Here is a 17,150-nt window from a genome sequence, read left to right on the forward strand (position 1 = left end):
GGATTTCAAGACTAGGGGGTCACATTTTTAAGGTGAAGGGGAGAGATTTAAAAAAGATACGAAGGGCAAATTTTTAACACAGAGTGTGGAATGAACTGCCAGAGGAAGTGACGGATGTGTACAGTTACAGTGTTTAAAATACATTTGAATAAGTTCATGAAAGGAATGGTTTAGAGGGGTACGAGCCAGGAGGAGGGAGATGGGGCTGGTTTAGTTTGGGATGATGTTTGACATGGACTGGTTGGACCAAAGGGTCTGTTTCCGTGCTGTGTGACTGTATGTCTTTCTCTATGCCAAATCCCCTCTCAGCCCCATGCTGACTGACATCGGAACGTAATCTGGAAACACCTGAGTGTCAAAGCACTCATTTTTGTTTCTAAATCCCTCCATAGGTCTGACCCAATCTCTGTGACCTTGTCCAGTGTTACAAGCCTCCCAGATCCCTGCTGTCCTTCAAATCCATCCCCGACAGCATCCTCAGATTTCCATTGGGGGCTATGCCTTTAGCTGCCTGGTCCTCTAGCTCTGGAAATCCCTCCCCCTAAACTTCTCACGGCTCCAAGATGCTCCAAAAAACATGTTTGACACAGCTTTCAGTCACCTGTCTAAATATCGTTTATGTGGCTCAGTGTCAAATGTTTTGGTAATTTTCCAACCTTTCTTATGTTCTTACAATGTCCTCAAAGTGGCTTGGAACGCCCAGCAATGGTAAAGATGATGTTGGAGTTTTGTTAAGGTAACCAACAGAGTCAAATCACATTGAGATTCCATGTAGAGTGTTTTTAATCAGCACTTTTAAGAACACATACCATCACATTTCTCCACAAAAACAGTGTCAGTGTTTTTTCAGATGCTGCCAGACCTACTGTGTTTCTCCAAGGATTTTTGCTGCGATTGGCCAATACATTCTGAAACGATGGACTGTGAGATTACTGCAAATTGTATTGTTTTTTTTTAAAATCGACAAAATCAATTTGTAAAGTCTAGTGGAAGATCCGCAAAATAAGGCTTCATTTGGGTTGGTAAGTTAGTCCAAATACTGAGGTGTGGGAAATTTATCAGGTTCCCAAGAACTTCAACTGAGCAAGAGAGTGCTTTACTGGAGGTATTGAGTTTCTGTTTCTTTTGATTCCCTCGGTTTGTAAAACAGAAACCAAGTCCAGAGAGGGTTGCTAGGTAACCATCAGCTCAAGTCCCCCACAGTCACCTGCAAAGCCAGGATTTCCAGCAATTAAGGACTTCCAACAGTGCCTGCTCCCTCAGCGCTGACCCTCCGACAGCGCGGCGCTCCCTCAGCGCTGACCCTCCGACAGCGCGGCGCTCCCTCAGCGCTGACCCTTGGACAGTCATGTAAAAGCTGACCGTTCTAGTCAGTCATCACTTACCAATGGGGCAATTATGGTTAATTCCTCCTAAATAAGGGAAAAATATATAGAAATAACCATTTATTAAAATATTGATGGCTTAAAAAAAGACTCCCAACTTGTTTTTCTGTTGAAATGCTCCTGAGAATTTTTTTTTTTTATTAATCACATTTAAACTCTCAGGGTGATTTTTGGCTTTCAGTTTCGTTTCCTAAGTCATCCACTCAAAACCAGAACTTCTCTTCAGCTGGCTTGTCGAAAGTGTTTGTGTCTCATGTTTACAGCGACAAACACATCCGGTCCTCTGGGTTCGGCCAGCAGTAAAAGTCAACAAAATTTTGGGGCACCAGGTCGCACCTGAACAAACCATACAGAGCCAGAAATCAATTCCCCTGCCCCACTGCCTCCCCTCTCTCAGACCAAAACCACTTCCATCTCAGTCTATCCTTCCCTCCCCATCTACCTCTGTACCTTCCATCACAGGCTGCTCAGCAAGATGTTTCTTGCCTCTCCCTGGAGGGTCAGAACCAAAATACGAGACACTACAGGTATCAGTGTTGCCGGTATGTTAATGGGAAAGGTTTCTAATCACCCTCAATGGTCTCCCAATCAAAGAATAATGACACACAGGAATGTACTGAACTCATCATGCCTCTGACAGAGCTCACTTGTTTCCCCCCACCCCCGCTTGCCCCCATAGTTTTGCAATTCCACCCTCCCCCCTCCCCTTTATTTAATTCACTGCCAAGAATTCCTAAGGCATCTGCTTCCGGGCAACATATTCTAGATCACAAAAACGTGCTGTGTTCAAAACCAACTCTCTGAATTGCCTCCTCTGGTTTACTTCAATGTGTTCTGTGGTAACTGACTTCCCTGCCACTGGAAACAGTTTAATCCGTCCCTCGTGAACACCTCAATTACATTTTCCCTTCATCCCCTCTGCTCGGAAGAGCCATAAAGTCATACAGGCACCAAAACAGACCTTTGGTCCAACCAGTCCATAATCCCAAAATAAACCAGTCCCACTTGCCTGTTCCCGGCCCATATCCTTCCAAACCTTTCCTATTCATGTACTTATCCAAATGTCTTTTTAAAGTTGTAACTGCACCCACATCCATCACTTCCTCTGGAAGTGCATTCCACACACAAACGACTCGCTATGTAAAAAAATTTGCCCCTCAAGTCTTTTTAAATCTCTCTCTCACCTTAAAGATGCGCCCCTAGTCTTGAAATCCCCCACCCTCGGGAAAAGACACCAGCCATTCACCTTATCTATGCCCGTCATGATTTTATAAATCTCCCCTCAACCTCCGACGCTCCAGGGAAAAAAGTCCCACCCTATGGTTACCACTGATGCGTCACGGCGCCAGAGACCCGGGATCGATCCCACCCTCGGACAACCAGCTGTGTGGAGTTTGCACATTCTCCTCGTCTGCGTGGGTTTCCTCCGGGTGCTCCGGTTTCCTCCCACAGTCCAAAGATGTGCAGGTTAGGGTGGATTGGCCATGCTAAATTGCCCCATAGTGTCTAGGGATGTGCAGGTTGGGTGGGTTAGCCATGGGAAATTCAGGGTTACAGGGATAGAGCAGTGGGGCGGGGATCTGGTTGGGATGGTGTTCAGAGGGTTGATGTGGACTCGATTGGTTGAATGGACTGTTTCAACACTGTAGGGATTCAATGATCCAGCCTCTCCTTATAACTCAAACCCTCCATTCCTGGCAACATCCTGGTAAATCTCTTCTGAACCCTCTCCAGTTTAATAATATCCTTCCTATAACAGGGTGACCAGAACTGGACACAGTCCTCCAGAAGAGGCCTCACCAATGTCCTGTATAGCCTCAAAATGACTTCCCAACTCCTATACTCAAAGGACTGAGCAATGAAGGCAAGTGTGCTAAATGCCTTCTTAACCACCCTGCCTACATATGATGCAAACTTAAAAGAATTATGTACCTGAACCCCTAGGTTTCTCTGTTCTACCACACTACCCAAGACCCTACCATTAATTATATAAGTTCTACCATAATAAATAACAATCAGAATAATCTGGTTTCACAGTTCCTGTCCCAATAACAGATGGCCCTCATTCCTGGACCACTCTACACATTAACCAAAGTCTGTATTTATAGCAACAAAAACAGAAATTGCTGGAATAGCCCAGCAGGTCTGGTAGCATCTGTGGAGAGAAATCAGAGTTAACAGTGTTTTGGGGAAGGTCACTGGACCCAAAACATTAACTCCAAATTTCTCTCCCGCAGATGCCTTTTCAGCAATTTCTGTTTTTATTTCTGATTTCCAGCATCCGCAGTTCTTTTGGTTTTCTGTTTATAGAAATGAGAGGCGATCTTATCGAAACAGAGAAGATTTGTAGGAGTCGGACATTTGAGGCACCAGGAGGGTCCGATAACTGAACGGACTCCCACTTAACTTTAGCATAAAGACCTCAGATGGTGGTCTTTCCCTACCGTGCCTTGGTGGTAGCTGCCCCAAGCTTTAGTGCGTCCCTCAGCATGTAGTCCTGGACCTTCGAATGTACCAGTCTGCAGCACTCGGTTGGGGTCAAATCCCTGCTCTGGAAGACCAACAAGTTTCAGGCAGATCAGAGTGTCATTCACTGAGCCAATGGTCCTCCAGGCACAGTTGATGTGCGTCCTGGGGAACAGAGCATAGAGCACAGAGCTGCTCGTGACTAATCTCAGCGAAAAACCTTGGCTATCAAGTCCTGGAGTGGGACTCAGTTTCAGAGCTTCGAGCTCAGAGTTACGGGATCCTACCATCGCCTCATGAGACCACCTTAAATACAAGGTCAATTCCTGATACATCCAATGAGGACAAAGTGAGGAGAACTTGGATCTCGCTCCCACGGGGAGTGGTCAAAGTGAACAGCGTTGATACTGTTCATAAACACGCAAGGGAGAAAAGAACAGGAGGAATGTTTTGATAGGATGGGATGAAGAAAGGGTGGGAGGAGGGTTGTGCATGGAGCAGAAACATTAGGCCTGTGTCTCTGTGCTCCATACACTTACACAAAACCTCAAGGAGCAAAGCTTGTCTGGTTTACAACGAGACCAAGTAAACTGTAAAGTGATATTGGTCCCATTGTATCATAATACTCTGGGCATTGTGTTCAGAGGAATCTAAAACCAGGAATAACTTAAATTACCACAAGTAACATTATTCAAAGAGTCATTCACCACTCAGCCATTTTTCTCACCACGAGTTGACCTTGTTATGCCAGACGCAGAGGAAACCAATCTCTGGCTGCCATAAATAGAACCTGCTCCTGCAAAAGGCACGTGACAATTTGCAAAGGTGACCTCAGATTAACACCAGACACTGGAAAATAGCTGCCAGTGTTACACACACACACACACAGAATGTCCACCAAAGCAGGTGCTAACATGACCCAGCTCATACCAAAATAACCAAGTCACTGCACATGTGTGGATGTAGAACATGAGTCCATTCAACCCATCCAATTACTGTTCTGCCATTCATTTACATTGTACCTCAATCTCACTCGCTTGTCTATTTCAATTCAAAAGGGAAAAATTGTATTTGTTACGTTTTTCATAGACACAGGTCTTCCTAAAACATTTTACACCCAATAAAATACTTTGTTGAAGTGTGGTTGTATGAAACGCAACAGCCATTCAGTACAAAGCAAGCTCCCACACAAACAAGAATGAAAGCGAGCAGACAGTCAGTTTGTATTTGCTGTTGGGAGAGATAATGTTTGCCAGGGCACTTCCTGAAAGATCACCATGGAATCCTTACAGTGCAGATAGAGGCCATTAGGCCCATCAAGTCCACACCAATCCTCCAAACAGCATCCCACCCAGACCCAGCCTCCTACCCCATCCCTGTAACACTATATTTTCCCATGGCTAACTCACCTAATCTACACATCCTGGACACTAGGGGCAATTTAGCACGGCCAATCCACCCTAGCCTGCACATCCCTGGGCACTATGGGACAATTTAGCACGGCCAATCCACCCTAACCTGCACATCTTTGGACTGTGGGAGGAAACCGGAGCACCCGGAGGAAACCCACACAGACATGGGGAGAATGTGCAAACTCCACACAGACATTCACCCGAGGGTGGAATCGAACCCGGGTCCCCGGCCCTGCAAGGGCAGCAGCGCTAACCACTGAGTCACCATGCCCATGAGACAGGGTCGCCCACTCTGCCTGAGTGCCCAGGAGTCTGGCACATGTGCCCAGGCTCTTTGAAAAGCAACGCAGCAAATTGTAAAACGCAAAAGGGTTATGCTCAGGATGGGATGAACGAGATTTAGAAAATCTGAGTGGATGGCAAATGTGACCGGGGGTTGAAGTTGCACATGGCCAGCTAACCTTAATGACCCAGCCACAGGGAAGACAGCCAGGCCCAGACTGACGGGAGTGGTCGGGGGAGGGGGAGGGGAGATATTATTCACAATTCTGAGACAACGTTTCACCAGGGACCTGGTTTGCGTGCCAAACAGTTCCCGGATCTGCAAACGGAGTTGGGGTGGAACAATGCGGCTCTGCTGGTTTGTATTGTAAGGGCCCCTGTCAAATTAAAACAGCGACAGCACTGACATCTCAGACACATGTCATCTTAACGCAACTCCCCTGGAGACCAGCCAAACAGACACAGACTTCTGGATTCGAGCTGGGCTCCTCCTTGTGGAACCCAGAGGGCTGTCTGCAGACTGTTTTTATGCATTTTCCAATCACACAGGGCGGAGATAGTGAATTTGTTGCTGGACTAGTAACCCATGCAGCCAGGTAACGGTCGGGGGAATCTGCGTTTGATGGAGCATGGGACACAAATTCAATAAACACCTGGGAATTAAAAGTCTATTGATGATCACAGAACCAACGTGTGATTGTTGTAAAAATCCAGCGGCTTCACTATGTCATTGACAGAAGGAAATCTGCTGGTCTTAGCCTTACAAGTGACTCCAGACCCACAGGCCAACGGGGTTAACTCTTAACTATCCTTCAGAATGGCCCGAGCAAGGCACTCAGTTCAAGGCCAATTAGGGATGGGCAACAAATACTGGCCAGGGATGCCCACCTCACATGAACGAATAAAATAAGTTGCCAATACTGCCAGTATTTGCCACACCATCAAACCAGTGCAACAGGTATCTGTTTCCTCCTAATGTTGGGGATGATCAACACAACTCACGCTGGAAGCCAGGATTAAACATCCAAAGAGTACAAGGTGGTTGCCGCAAGGGGTGGTGGGGGGACGGAAATGATTTGGAGCGGCATGGTGGCTCAGTGGTTAGCACTGCTACCCTCACAGGGCCAGGGACCTGGGTTTGATCCCAACCTCGGGCAGCTGTCTGTGTGGAGTTTGCACATTCTCCCCATCTCTACGCGGGTTTCCTCTGGGTCCCTCCCACAGTCCAAAGGTGTGTAGGTTTGGATTGGCCGTGGGAAATCTGCCCATAGTGTCCAGGCTAGGTGGATTGGCCATGGCAAACGCAAGGTCACTGGGATAGGGGATGGGGCTGGGTAGGGTTGGTGGGTAGGTGCGAAGGTGCGAGTTCCATGGGCCAAATGGCCTGCTTCCATGTAGAGATTCTCTGAAAGAGCAAGATGAACTGGGGAGGAGTGGCCAAGGGAAATGAGATGTTTATGAGGGGTGCGGCAGTAACTGGGTAAGTGGATGAATCGACCCTCTCAGGCCACAGTTGGTGGGATTCTGCAACACCACTTGCCCTGACCTCTCTCAGTAGGCGTTCAGCCCAACAGCACCTCAGTTTAACATTCCCCTCCTACAGTGCAGCACTCCCTGGCATGGAATGAGACCAGATTTCTGATCTTAACTTCCTCAAACAGGACAGGCATTGAAGCACCCCCACTCCCAACCAAAGGGCTGGGCTCTGATTATGAAGGTTCTGCTGCCTTGCTCTTCCTACCCCAAAAGAAATGAGTAGCTTTCTAATTATCCTCTCAAATCTCAGCGCTGTGAACGATTCCATTAAGACTTCAACTTGTGCTGTTGCAATGTCCTTCCCCACAATGATCTGCATCTGCCACCTGCTGGCCATTCAACACAAATACCAACTGACTCCAAATCCAGAGTCGACCCCAGCAGCCCCAGGGTCACCTCCCGAGGGCTATATTATATACAGCAGGTCTACTCGGTCAGAAACTTAAAAAAAAAAACTTATTCACAGGATGTGGGGCATCGCTGGCTAGGCCAGCATTTATTGTTAGGATGGCAGTATAAGAGACAACCACATTGCCGTGGGTTTGGAGTCACATGTCGGCCAGGCCAGGTAAGGATGGCAGTTTCCTTCCCTAAAGGATGTTAATGAATCAGATGGGTTCTGACAATCAATAATGGATTCATGGCCATTGTTTAGATTCTTAATTCCAGATTTTTATTGAATTCAAGTTGCACCAGGATTCGAACCCTGGTCCCCACAACGTTATCAGGGTCTCTGGATTAACAGCACAGCGATAATACCACGGGGCCATCACCTCCCCCTGGCTTCACTCGTTTTGTGTGTGTGGGTAGGGGAGGGGTGTGTGTGTGTATGTTGGTGTGCAAGGGGGTACATTGGTGAGTGCGAGAGTGGCATGTGTAGTCCTACGCACACACTCATCCCCACCCAGAAGCTTCAGCAGCGAGGCATACTCCAAGGGTCAGTGTGTTCATTACACAGCCACACAGGCAGAGCACCAACTTGCCAGAACACCTGATTATAGGCAGCAGGAGTGTTTCCTAGTCAGTCTTGTGATCAGAATGGTTCCCTTCAAGCTGCAGACTCAACAGTCTGCCTTTCAGGAAGATTCACTACCCAAACAGATGAGGATGTGCTTTCCATATCTAGCACCCCGTGAGGCAGTCCCCTGGCATGGTACAAGAGTGCAGACTCATAGCAGTGAAGGCGGCATTTGGTACGCTTGCTTTCATTGGTCAGTGCATTGAGTATAGGAGTTGGGAGGTCATGTTGCAACTGTACAGGACATTGGTTAGGCCACTTTTGGAATACTGCATTCAATTCTGGTCTCCCTGTTATAGGAGGGATGTTGTAAAACTTGACAGGGTTCAGAAAAGATTTACAAGGATGTTGCAGGTTTAGAGGGTTTAAGCTATAGGGGGAGGCTGAATAGGCTGGGACTCAGTCTCTGACACTTCCCTGGAGCGTCGGAGACTGAGGGGTGACCTTACAGAGGTTTATAAAATCATCAGGGGCATGGATAGGGTGAATTGCCAAGGGTAGGGAAGTCCAAACCTAGAAGGCATACGTTAAAGATGACAGGGGAAAGATATAAAAAGGGACTCAAGGACCAACTTTTCACAGAGGGCGGTGCATATGTGGAACAAGCTGTGTGGAGGCTTGTACAACTACAGTATTTAAAAGGCATCTGGATGGACGAATAGGAAGAGTTTAGAGGCATGTGGGCCAATGATGGCAAAGGGACCAGATTAATATAGGATATCTGGTCGGCATGGATGAGTTGGGCCGAAGGGTCTGTTTCCATGCTGAACAGCTCTATGACTGTATTGTATCAACTTAAAACTATGAAGGTGACAATGTCACCAGAGATCTCACTCTTCCCCAGCCTCTGTTCTGCCTAGCTCAGTCTACTCGCACTGGTTCCCTGTGCCTTGCCAATTGTTACCCCTCCCACATAGCAGCCACCAAAGACTCAGATGCAGACTCCAGCCTTAGCAGTGAGCCTCACACCCTCCCGGAGGAACCCAGACCCACTTCCAGAAATTATCTCAGTACCTCCAGCTTTGTCTCCTGGTTTGGCTGTCACCCCCAGCTGCTGGCTGCACTCTTCCCTGCAGTAAATTCCCTTGTCCAGACACCAGCCAGAGTCGAGGTGTGTTCCACACACTGTGTATACATTGGCTGCAGGGGAGAGAGAGAGGGAGAGAGGGAGAGTGAGTTAGGTGAGTGAGAGTGGTAGAGTGTGATAGAGTGAGTGAGAGAGTTTGAGAAAGTCAGTGAGTGAGAGAGTGTGAAAGAGAGAGAATGAGAGTGAGAGAATGGGAGAGAACTTTTACAGCCAGACGGCTGCCTCTTAATTCCTAAGAAACAACTTGAAAGACAAAACAATGTGGTCAATTTTGGGGCCAAACAAGAGGGACTGGGAGAGTTTTAACAATACAAGGTAACCAAAGAAATGATGGAGGAAGGAAGTAAACAAACTAGCAAGTAACCTAAAAGAGAACAGTAAAAGCTTCTTTAAATACATAGAAGAGAAGAAAAAGAGCAAAGTGAACACCAGTCCCTTAGAGAATGAGACTGGGCAAATAATAATGGGGAACTTAGTCTGACGATACTATGGCATTAAGAGGCATATTTTGTCCTGTTTTTGTTTTGAAGAGAGGTTTTAAATCAGAGGTAACTGAGTTGGCTATTGAGAGCCCATTAAGTAAACAGTTTGAGAGATCTCGGGCTTTTTTTTTAAAAAAAGTTGGAACAATAGAAGCAGCCTGAATGGGTGGGGGCAGGCTCCTGCAGAATCACAATTTTCAGTTTTAGTCTGTTAGTAGCATTTGCTGGGGTCTTGAAGCTGGACACAGAGGCTGTTTTTCCCTCTCTGTTACAGCTAAAAAACTGAGGGTTCTCTTCCTGCTGCTAGAATCGCCTGTGACACAATCTGTTTTACCGAATTTCCCTTTGTCAAGGGTGTGTTTATGGGATGTTACTATATTGGAACAGTTACTGCTTAGCAGTTAAATAATCTATTATTCTGTTAAGGTTTCCATAGAGTTAAGTTCTTCTTTCTTTTGTTGTATTTTAATTATAATTATAGTGTATGAATCAAGCGTGTTTTACTTAATGGTGAGTAGGTTGACTAATTCAATTACATCTGGAACACAACACCTTACACACTTACCTTTAAAATAAGAAAAAAAACTTAGGGTCTAGACAATCTTCTGAATATATTACGAGGGGCAGAAACAGAAATTGTTGCAAAATCTCAGCAGGTCTGGCAGCACCTGTGGAGAGAAATCAGGCTAATGTTTTGGGTTGAGTGACCCTTCCTTCTCCACAGATGCTGCCAGACCTGCTGAGCTTTTCCAGCAACTTCTGCTTTCATTTCCTATTTACTGCATTCATAGTTCTTTTGGTTTTTATATTTTGAGGGGGATTTGGTTTGGTCCATAACTTTAGGATACGTTAAGAGGTATGAATAAATATTTTGCACAAGTCTTCACTATGGAAGACACTAACAGTATTCCAAAATGACTAAATGATGGGGAAACCCTGAACAAAAAAATTACTGGCATTATTTGGGGGAGGCTACAAGCAGTACAAAGGGAAACACTCATGTAAAATATTTGGATTTCCGAAAGGTGTTCAATAAGGTGTCAGGCATAATGCTACTTAATAGAAGTCCATGGTGATGGGGTTCACATATTAAAACACACACAGAAAAAGGTAATAAATAGAAGGCAGTTGGGATGAAAGGGGGCATGTTCAGGTTGACAACGTCCAACAAGGGGAGTGCCACAGGGATGAGCACTGGGCCCACCGATCTTTACAACCTGACTTGTTTCAGGGAAACGAGCATACTATCACCAAGTTTGTGGAAGACGCAAAAATAGGTGGAAAGGCGAGTAGTGAGGATGACACAAAAACAGGGGCATTATCAGAAGAAAGAGGTATGGTCACCACAGTCCCAGAGGGCCATGGGACTGATTAGAGAGAGAGAGAGAGAGTGATGGCAGGTAGTGAGTTTAACCCGAGAGTCATCATGCCTCAGGCGAGGGGAGAAGTTGAGGAAGGAAAGTCCTTCACGGTAACCTCAGTTTCAGCAGAAATTGAAGCTATGCTGTCGGTACATGGGGGGTGTCCGTTATCTCAGTTGGCTGGAGGTCTGGTTTGCGATGCAGAGGGATATAGACAGGTCAGCTGACTGGGCAAAAACTTAGTGGAATACAGAAATGTGAGGTTATGCACTTTGGCAGGAAGAGTAGAGGAGCTTAATATTGTTTAAATGTAGAAAGACTGCAGCACAGGGGGATTGGGGTCCTCGTGCTTGAAGGGCAAAAAAGCTCATGCACAAGCTCAGCAAGTGGAATGCTGGCCTTTATTTCAAAGGGAATGGAGTATAAAAAGTCTTGCTAAAACTATATAAGGCACTAGTGAGACGACACCTGCAGAGAGGTTTGGTTCCTTCATGCAAAGATCGATATACTAGCATCGGAGGGAGCACACAGAAGGTTCACTGGGCTGATCCCAGGTATGGAGGGGACTCTCCTATGAGAGGCTGAGTAGGTTGTATCTGTACTCACTGGAGTTGAGAAACATAAGAAACCTTATTGAAACATTGAAGATTCTTAATGAGAGTTGGCAGTGTAGATGTGGAGAGGTTTCTGTGCATGGAAAAGCTGCTCCCAACATTACAAATACAGTTACCTTTTGAAAGTGCAGTCACTCAGTCATATAGGACATTGGTGAGGCCATTTTTGGAACACTGCATTCAATTCTGGTCTCCCTGCTCTAGGAAAGATGTGGAACTTGAAAGAGTTCAGAAAAGACGTACAAAGATATTGCCGGGTTTGGAAGGTTTGAGCTATAGGGAGAGGTTGAATGGGCTGGGGCTATTTTCCCTGGAGTGTCAGAGGCTGAGGGGTGAGCTAATAGAGCTTTATAACATCATGGGCAGCATGGCTAGGGTGAATAGCCAAGATACTTTTCCCCAGGGTAGGGGACCCCAACACTAGAGGGGCAAAGGTTTAAGGTGAGAGGGAAAAGATTTAAAAGCGATCTAAATGGGCAGCTGTTTCACACAGAGGGTGGTGCGTGTATGGAATGAGCAGCCAGAGGAAGTGGTAGAAGATGGTAAAATTACAACATTTAAAAGGCATCTGGATGGGTATGTGAACAAGAAGGACTTAGAGGGATATGGGCCAAAAGTTGGTAAACAGGACTAGATTAATTTGGGTTATCTGGTTGGCATGGACAAGTTGGACCGAAGAGTCTGTTTCCATGCTGTACAGCTCTATGACTGTATATCTTGAATCTTGCTAAAAAGTGAGACATGTCGTATTTTACACTAGAGGAAATCTCTTCCCTACAGCAAAAATTGTTGCGATGGTTTGAATTTTCGCGTTGTGTTTGCCCTGATGAATGCAAAACGGAAGGCTTTGGTGACACAATTCATGTTCAATAATATCTTCTAGACATTAAGAAGAAGGAGCAGAATTAGGCATTCAGTTGTTTGATATGATCATGGCTGATCTCATCTCAGCATCAACTTCATTTTCCTGCCTACTCTCCATAACCCTTCAACAGATTACTAATTAAAACTCTTATCCCCTCCTCAAATTTACTCACCATCTTGGTGCCAACTGCACTCTGGAGTAGTAAATTCCACGACCATTTGAGAGAAATCATTTCTCCTCACCTGTTTTAAATCTGCCCCTTATCCTAAATCTATCACCTCTCCCCACCCCTGCATTAAGTGACGTGGGTTCAAGTCCCTCTTGCTCCAGGGGCATGTAATAAAAGCTCTGAACGGGTTTATTAGGAAAGCAGGTGAAAGAAAGAAAGCCTATCACTTCTTGGGAACTCTCTTGTGGTACACTGGTAGTGTCCCTACTCCTGAACCAGAGGGGCCTGGGCTCAAGTCCCACCTGCTCCAGAGGTGTGTAATAACATCTCTGAACAGTCTGATTAGGAAAATAGCCTCCAGGTAAGGGAACATCCTCTCTATGTCTTCGTCAATCCCTTTAGCATCTCATATACTTCAATCAGATCTCCTCTCATTCTTCTGAACTTAGTATCAGCCTAAACTGCTCAACCTCTCTTCATAAGACAAAGCCCTCATCTCTGGAATCAATCTAGCAAACTTCCTCTGAACTACCTTCAATACTCTTCACCACTCGTCAAGTAAGGGTCCAAATTTATACGCAACACTCCAGGCCTGGTCTGACAAAGCCTTGTACAGTTGCAGCAAAACTTCCCAGCTTTCATACTGTGTCCTTTTGGCAACAGATGTGAACACTGCCTTCTTTATTACACTGCTGTACCTGCATGTTAGTTTTCTGCACCGTGCGCACGAGGACACCCAGATCCCTCTGCACCGTAGCACTCAGAAGTTTCTCCATTTAGATAATAAGGTGCCTTTCCATTCCTCCGACCTTATTCACATTAAAGTTCATCTGCTAAAGTTTGGCCCAATCACCTGAGCTCTCCACATCCATTCGTAAACTTCTTTATTGCAACTTACTTTCCCACCTATTTTAGTGCAAATTTGGCTACGGCACCTGCTATCCCCACATCTAAGTCATCAGTATTGACTGTAAATAGCTGGGGCCTGAGGACTGAATCCTGTAGCACCCCACTACTAACATCCTCCCAACGAGGAAAAAATCTACTTATTCTGACTCTCTGTGTTGCTGAAGATCATGAATAGATCCAGGATGCGATGGGACAATCTAAGGCTCTAAAAGTTGTTGATTGAAATAGCACATACATACTCAAGTAATATTCAGTCTTGTGCACAAGTTAATTCCTAACATTTGGCCAAAACAAATCCGAGCTCTCTGCTTGGCAGTGAACTCAAAACCAAATCGATCTCACACCCACTTGACAGATTCTGGATCATCGTTATTGGTGGTCCCTCGCAGACAAAGACGACTCTCTTCTGCTCTCAGGGTGAGTCTGTAGGGGGCTGTACAGACTGATGGTGCTACCACAGGCTCTGTTAACACTTGGAGCAGGTGGTGGGTCACAGGAAGAGGTGGGTGGAGCGTCGCTCCTTTCACTGTTTCCGCCCGGCTTCCATTTCTCTTCCTAGCAGCAAGGTTCCAGGAGCTCGACGCCTTCCCGGATGCTGCTCCTCCACTTTGGATGATCTTGGGCCAGTGACTCCCAGGTGTCTGTGGGAAAGACGTACTTGCCTAGCAAGGCCTTGAGGGTATCACAGAAGCGTTTCCTCTGTCCACCTGGGGCTTGCCTGCCGTTTCAAAGCTGGAAAGTAGAGCACCTGCTCGGGGAGACCTCGTGTCGGTCACGTGAACGATGGGCCCAGGCCATCACAGCTGAGCAATGGTGGTCAGTGCCTGGATGCTGGCACATTGGCCTGGTCGAGGATGTTGGTGTTGGTGTTGGTGTTGGTGCATCTTTCCACTCAGCAGACTCACAGGATCTCACGCAGGCAGCGTCGGGTGGACGTGGACTGTCGACAGCAGATGCCTCAAAAACACTGGAGCATTACCACCAACGCCGCCTGCACAAGATCCTGAATGGCATACCATCGAAAGGCGGCCATTCAGCCCCTTGTGTCTGCACATGTCAACATGCGATGTCAAGGCTCCTGCCTCAGTGGGTGCACCAATCCCACGCTAATTCGGCAACGTTGCCTTAAGGAAGGACAACCGATACGCAGCACATTTCAAACCGAGAATATACGGTGGACAAATAACTAGAAAGATGTGGAAGAAAAACATTTTGAGACGGGATTAAGCTTCCCACCCAGCGAGCAGGAATAAATGAGCGAGCAGAGGGAAGCCTAGTGCGTGACAAAATGAAGTTGCAAAACACATCCGTGAAAAATCGCCAGAAAACGGTCTCTCAGCTGCTTGAGGATCTATCAGAATCTTCTCCCTGAAACAAACAGCAGAATGCAGGTTTTTAAAGCCAGCTCTGGATAGTGCTGAAGGTTTCTGTAGAGAAACAATTTTGCACTGCAACAGAAGACCAAGATTCCACAGGATCTCCCAACAGAATCTGACAACAGAGTTATTGCATTTTCAGCCATTTGTATCGAAGCACCGGCTAAAGAAGAGATACTGCATTCGGGATGTGGCGCAGACTCTGGAAATTTAACAGGCCAGCCTGTCAGCTGTGAAGAGAAAGCCGGTGCTAATGAAGGCAACTGGCAATGAAAGAACCAGAATCACCGTCGAGCTACTGTGCTTATCAGACAAGACAAAGCTACACAAACACACACACACACACAGAGAGAGAGAGAGAGAGAGAGAGAGAAATTGCTGGAGGAACTCAGTTGGTCTGGCAGCATCTGTGGAGAGAGAAACAAGAGTTCCTGCTTCAAGTCATGTGCGACTCTCATTCAGAGCAAGATTATTTAATTTATTTCAACAAAAGATTGTTTCAACACAAGGTTTAAACTGCTGGTGTTAAGCAAGATCAGTAATTCCCAAAAGGAGTGGTTGGTGATGTTCACAATAAGGGAAGGAGGGACAGATGAGGGAAGATTCAGACTGGGGGATCACCTCTTTGACTAGGGCATGGTCAGAACGCACTTGTCGTTGATTTATTATTTCACCATACCTAGGTACATGATACAAAGTTGTGTTTTGCATGCAGTAGAAGCAGATCATACCAAACAAAGTGCATTAAGGTGATAGGACAGAGTGAGGAAAGCAACGTTACAGCTGCAGAGAAGGTGCACAGAGAGAGAGATCAACATGAAATTTAACATTTGAGAGGTCCATCCAGAAATCTAGTAACAGCAGGGAAGAAGCTGTTCTTGAATCCGTTGGTATGGGTGTGTTTAAGCTTTTGTAGCTTCTGCCTGACAGAAGAGGTTGGAAGAGATTATAACTGGGGTGGGAGGGGTCTTTGATTATGTTGGCTGCCTCTACGAGGCAGTGAGAAGTGTAGATGGAGTTAATGGATGGAAGGTTGGTTTGCACAATGGACTGGGCTATGTTCACAACGCTCTGTAATTTCTTATGGTCCAGGGCAGAGCAGTTGCTGTACCAAGCTGTGATGCATCCAAATAGATACACCACAAAAAGCATTCTATGAAAATTGGTAAGTGTCTTTATGGGCAGTGATTCTTGGTGGTCCAACTAGCCTTGTTCAACCACAGGACACCCCTGCAAATAGTTTCTTCAAGGGTAGTTTGAGAAAAACGTGGAACGACTGACTGGAAACAACATTGACCAAGGGAGGTACAGGCTCTGATGTTTGCAATCCTGGCTGAATGGATTGCAGAGGCCTGAGGTAAGATCAGAACACAGAAGGCCATTAAATCATGACAGAAACACACCTGATGGCACAGATGATTTTGTTTTTGCTGAAATGATTTGGATGGTGGTGAAATGATGGCTGAGGAAGATGCTGTTGATGATCAATGGGATCATGCAGGAAGCAGGGGAAAGGCATCTGCTTCTGAAGATGATGGAGTAATTCATACAGATTTTAAATACACAATCAGTACGTGTTCTGCTACACTTTTCTATAGCTTGAAAAGAACCTGAATGAAATGGATTAGGTTTGGACATATTGCTTTTGTTTATCATGACATTACAATACACAAGGTAGATCTACCTCCACAAAAGCTACTTAAATTATAATACACTGCTTCTAGGGGGTGGGGCTGGCTAAGTATCCTTTCCACCAGACAAGACTGTGATAGCAAGACCATGGGTTCTTAATCTCATCAAAATATTGCTCATGTAAAAGTCAACTTCTATTTTATCAAGGAAACAATTACACTCATTTGTGCCGGTTGTACCAGCAGGAAGTGGCTCCGGCCCACCCGGTCAGAGCCCAATGCATTGGCCGGCCCCTTCTGGGGAAAACAGCGCAAACCTCCAACAGCCCTGGGTTCAGGGACAGGGGGAGACCGGCTGCAGGGGACAGACGATCAGTGACCCATGAGAGCACACAATGCTGCCTGTCACAGTCAGGCAAAATGTGTTTCAAATCCCTTCAAAAACCTCCCTATCTCTGTCACCTCCTCCAGGCCCCTACACCCCCTCCCTACCTGTGCCACCTCCTCCAAGCCCCTACACCCCCTCCCTACCTGTGTCACCTCCTCCAGGCCCCTAC

The 17,150-nt window shown here is 46.3% G+C and overlaps 1 protein-coding gene across 1 annotated transcript in view; it reads right to left on the reverse strand.

Annotated features, from left to right (window-relative positions):
- Positions 1–790: 790 nt before the first annotated feature.
- The window catches only part of LOC109922709 (segment polarity protein dishevelled homolog DVL-2-like), a 49,284-nt gene continuing 32,924 nt past the window's right edge, over positions 791–17,150 (reverse strand). The window contains exons 15-18 of the mRNA XM_048620105.1: positions 9,114–9,239; positions 3,830–3,936; positions 1,386–1,412; positions 791–1,207 (exon numbers count right to left, since the gene is read on the reverse strand). Coding sequence (XP_048476062.1) covers positions 1,184–1,207; positions 1,386–1,412; positions 3,830–3,936; positions 9,114–9,239 — 284 coding nt within the window. The 3' untranslated portion in view covers positions 791–1,183. The remainder of the gene's footprint in view (positions 1,208–1,385; positions 1,413–3,829; positions 3,937–9,113; positions 9,240–17,150) is intronic.

This window comes from Rhincodon typus, chromosome 45 (genome assembly GCF_021869965.1).
Source record: "Rhincodon typus isolate 14 chromosome 45, sRhiTyp1.1, whole genome shotgun sequence".
Lineage (NCBI taxonomy): Eukaryota > Metazoa > Chordata > Chondrichthyes > Orectolobiformes > Rhincodontidae > Rhincodon > Rhincodon typus.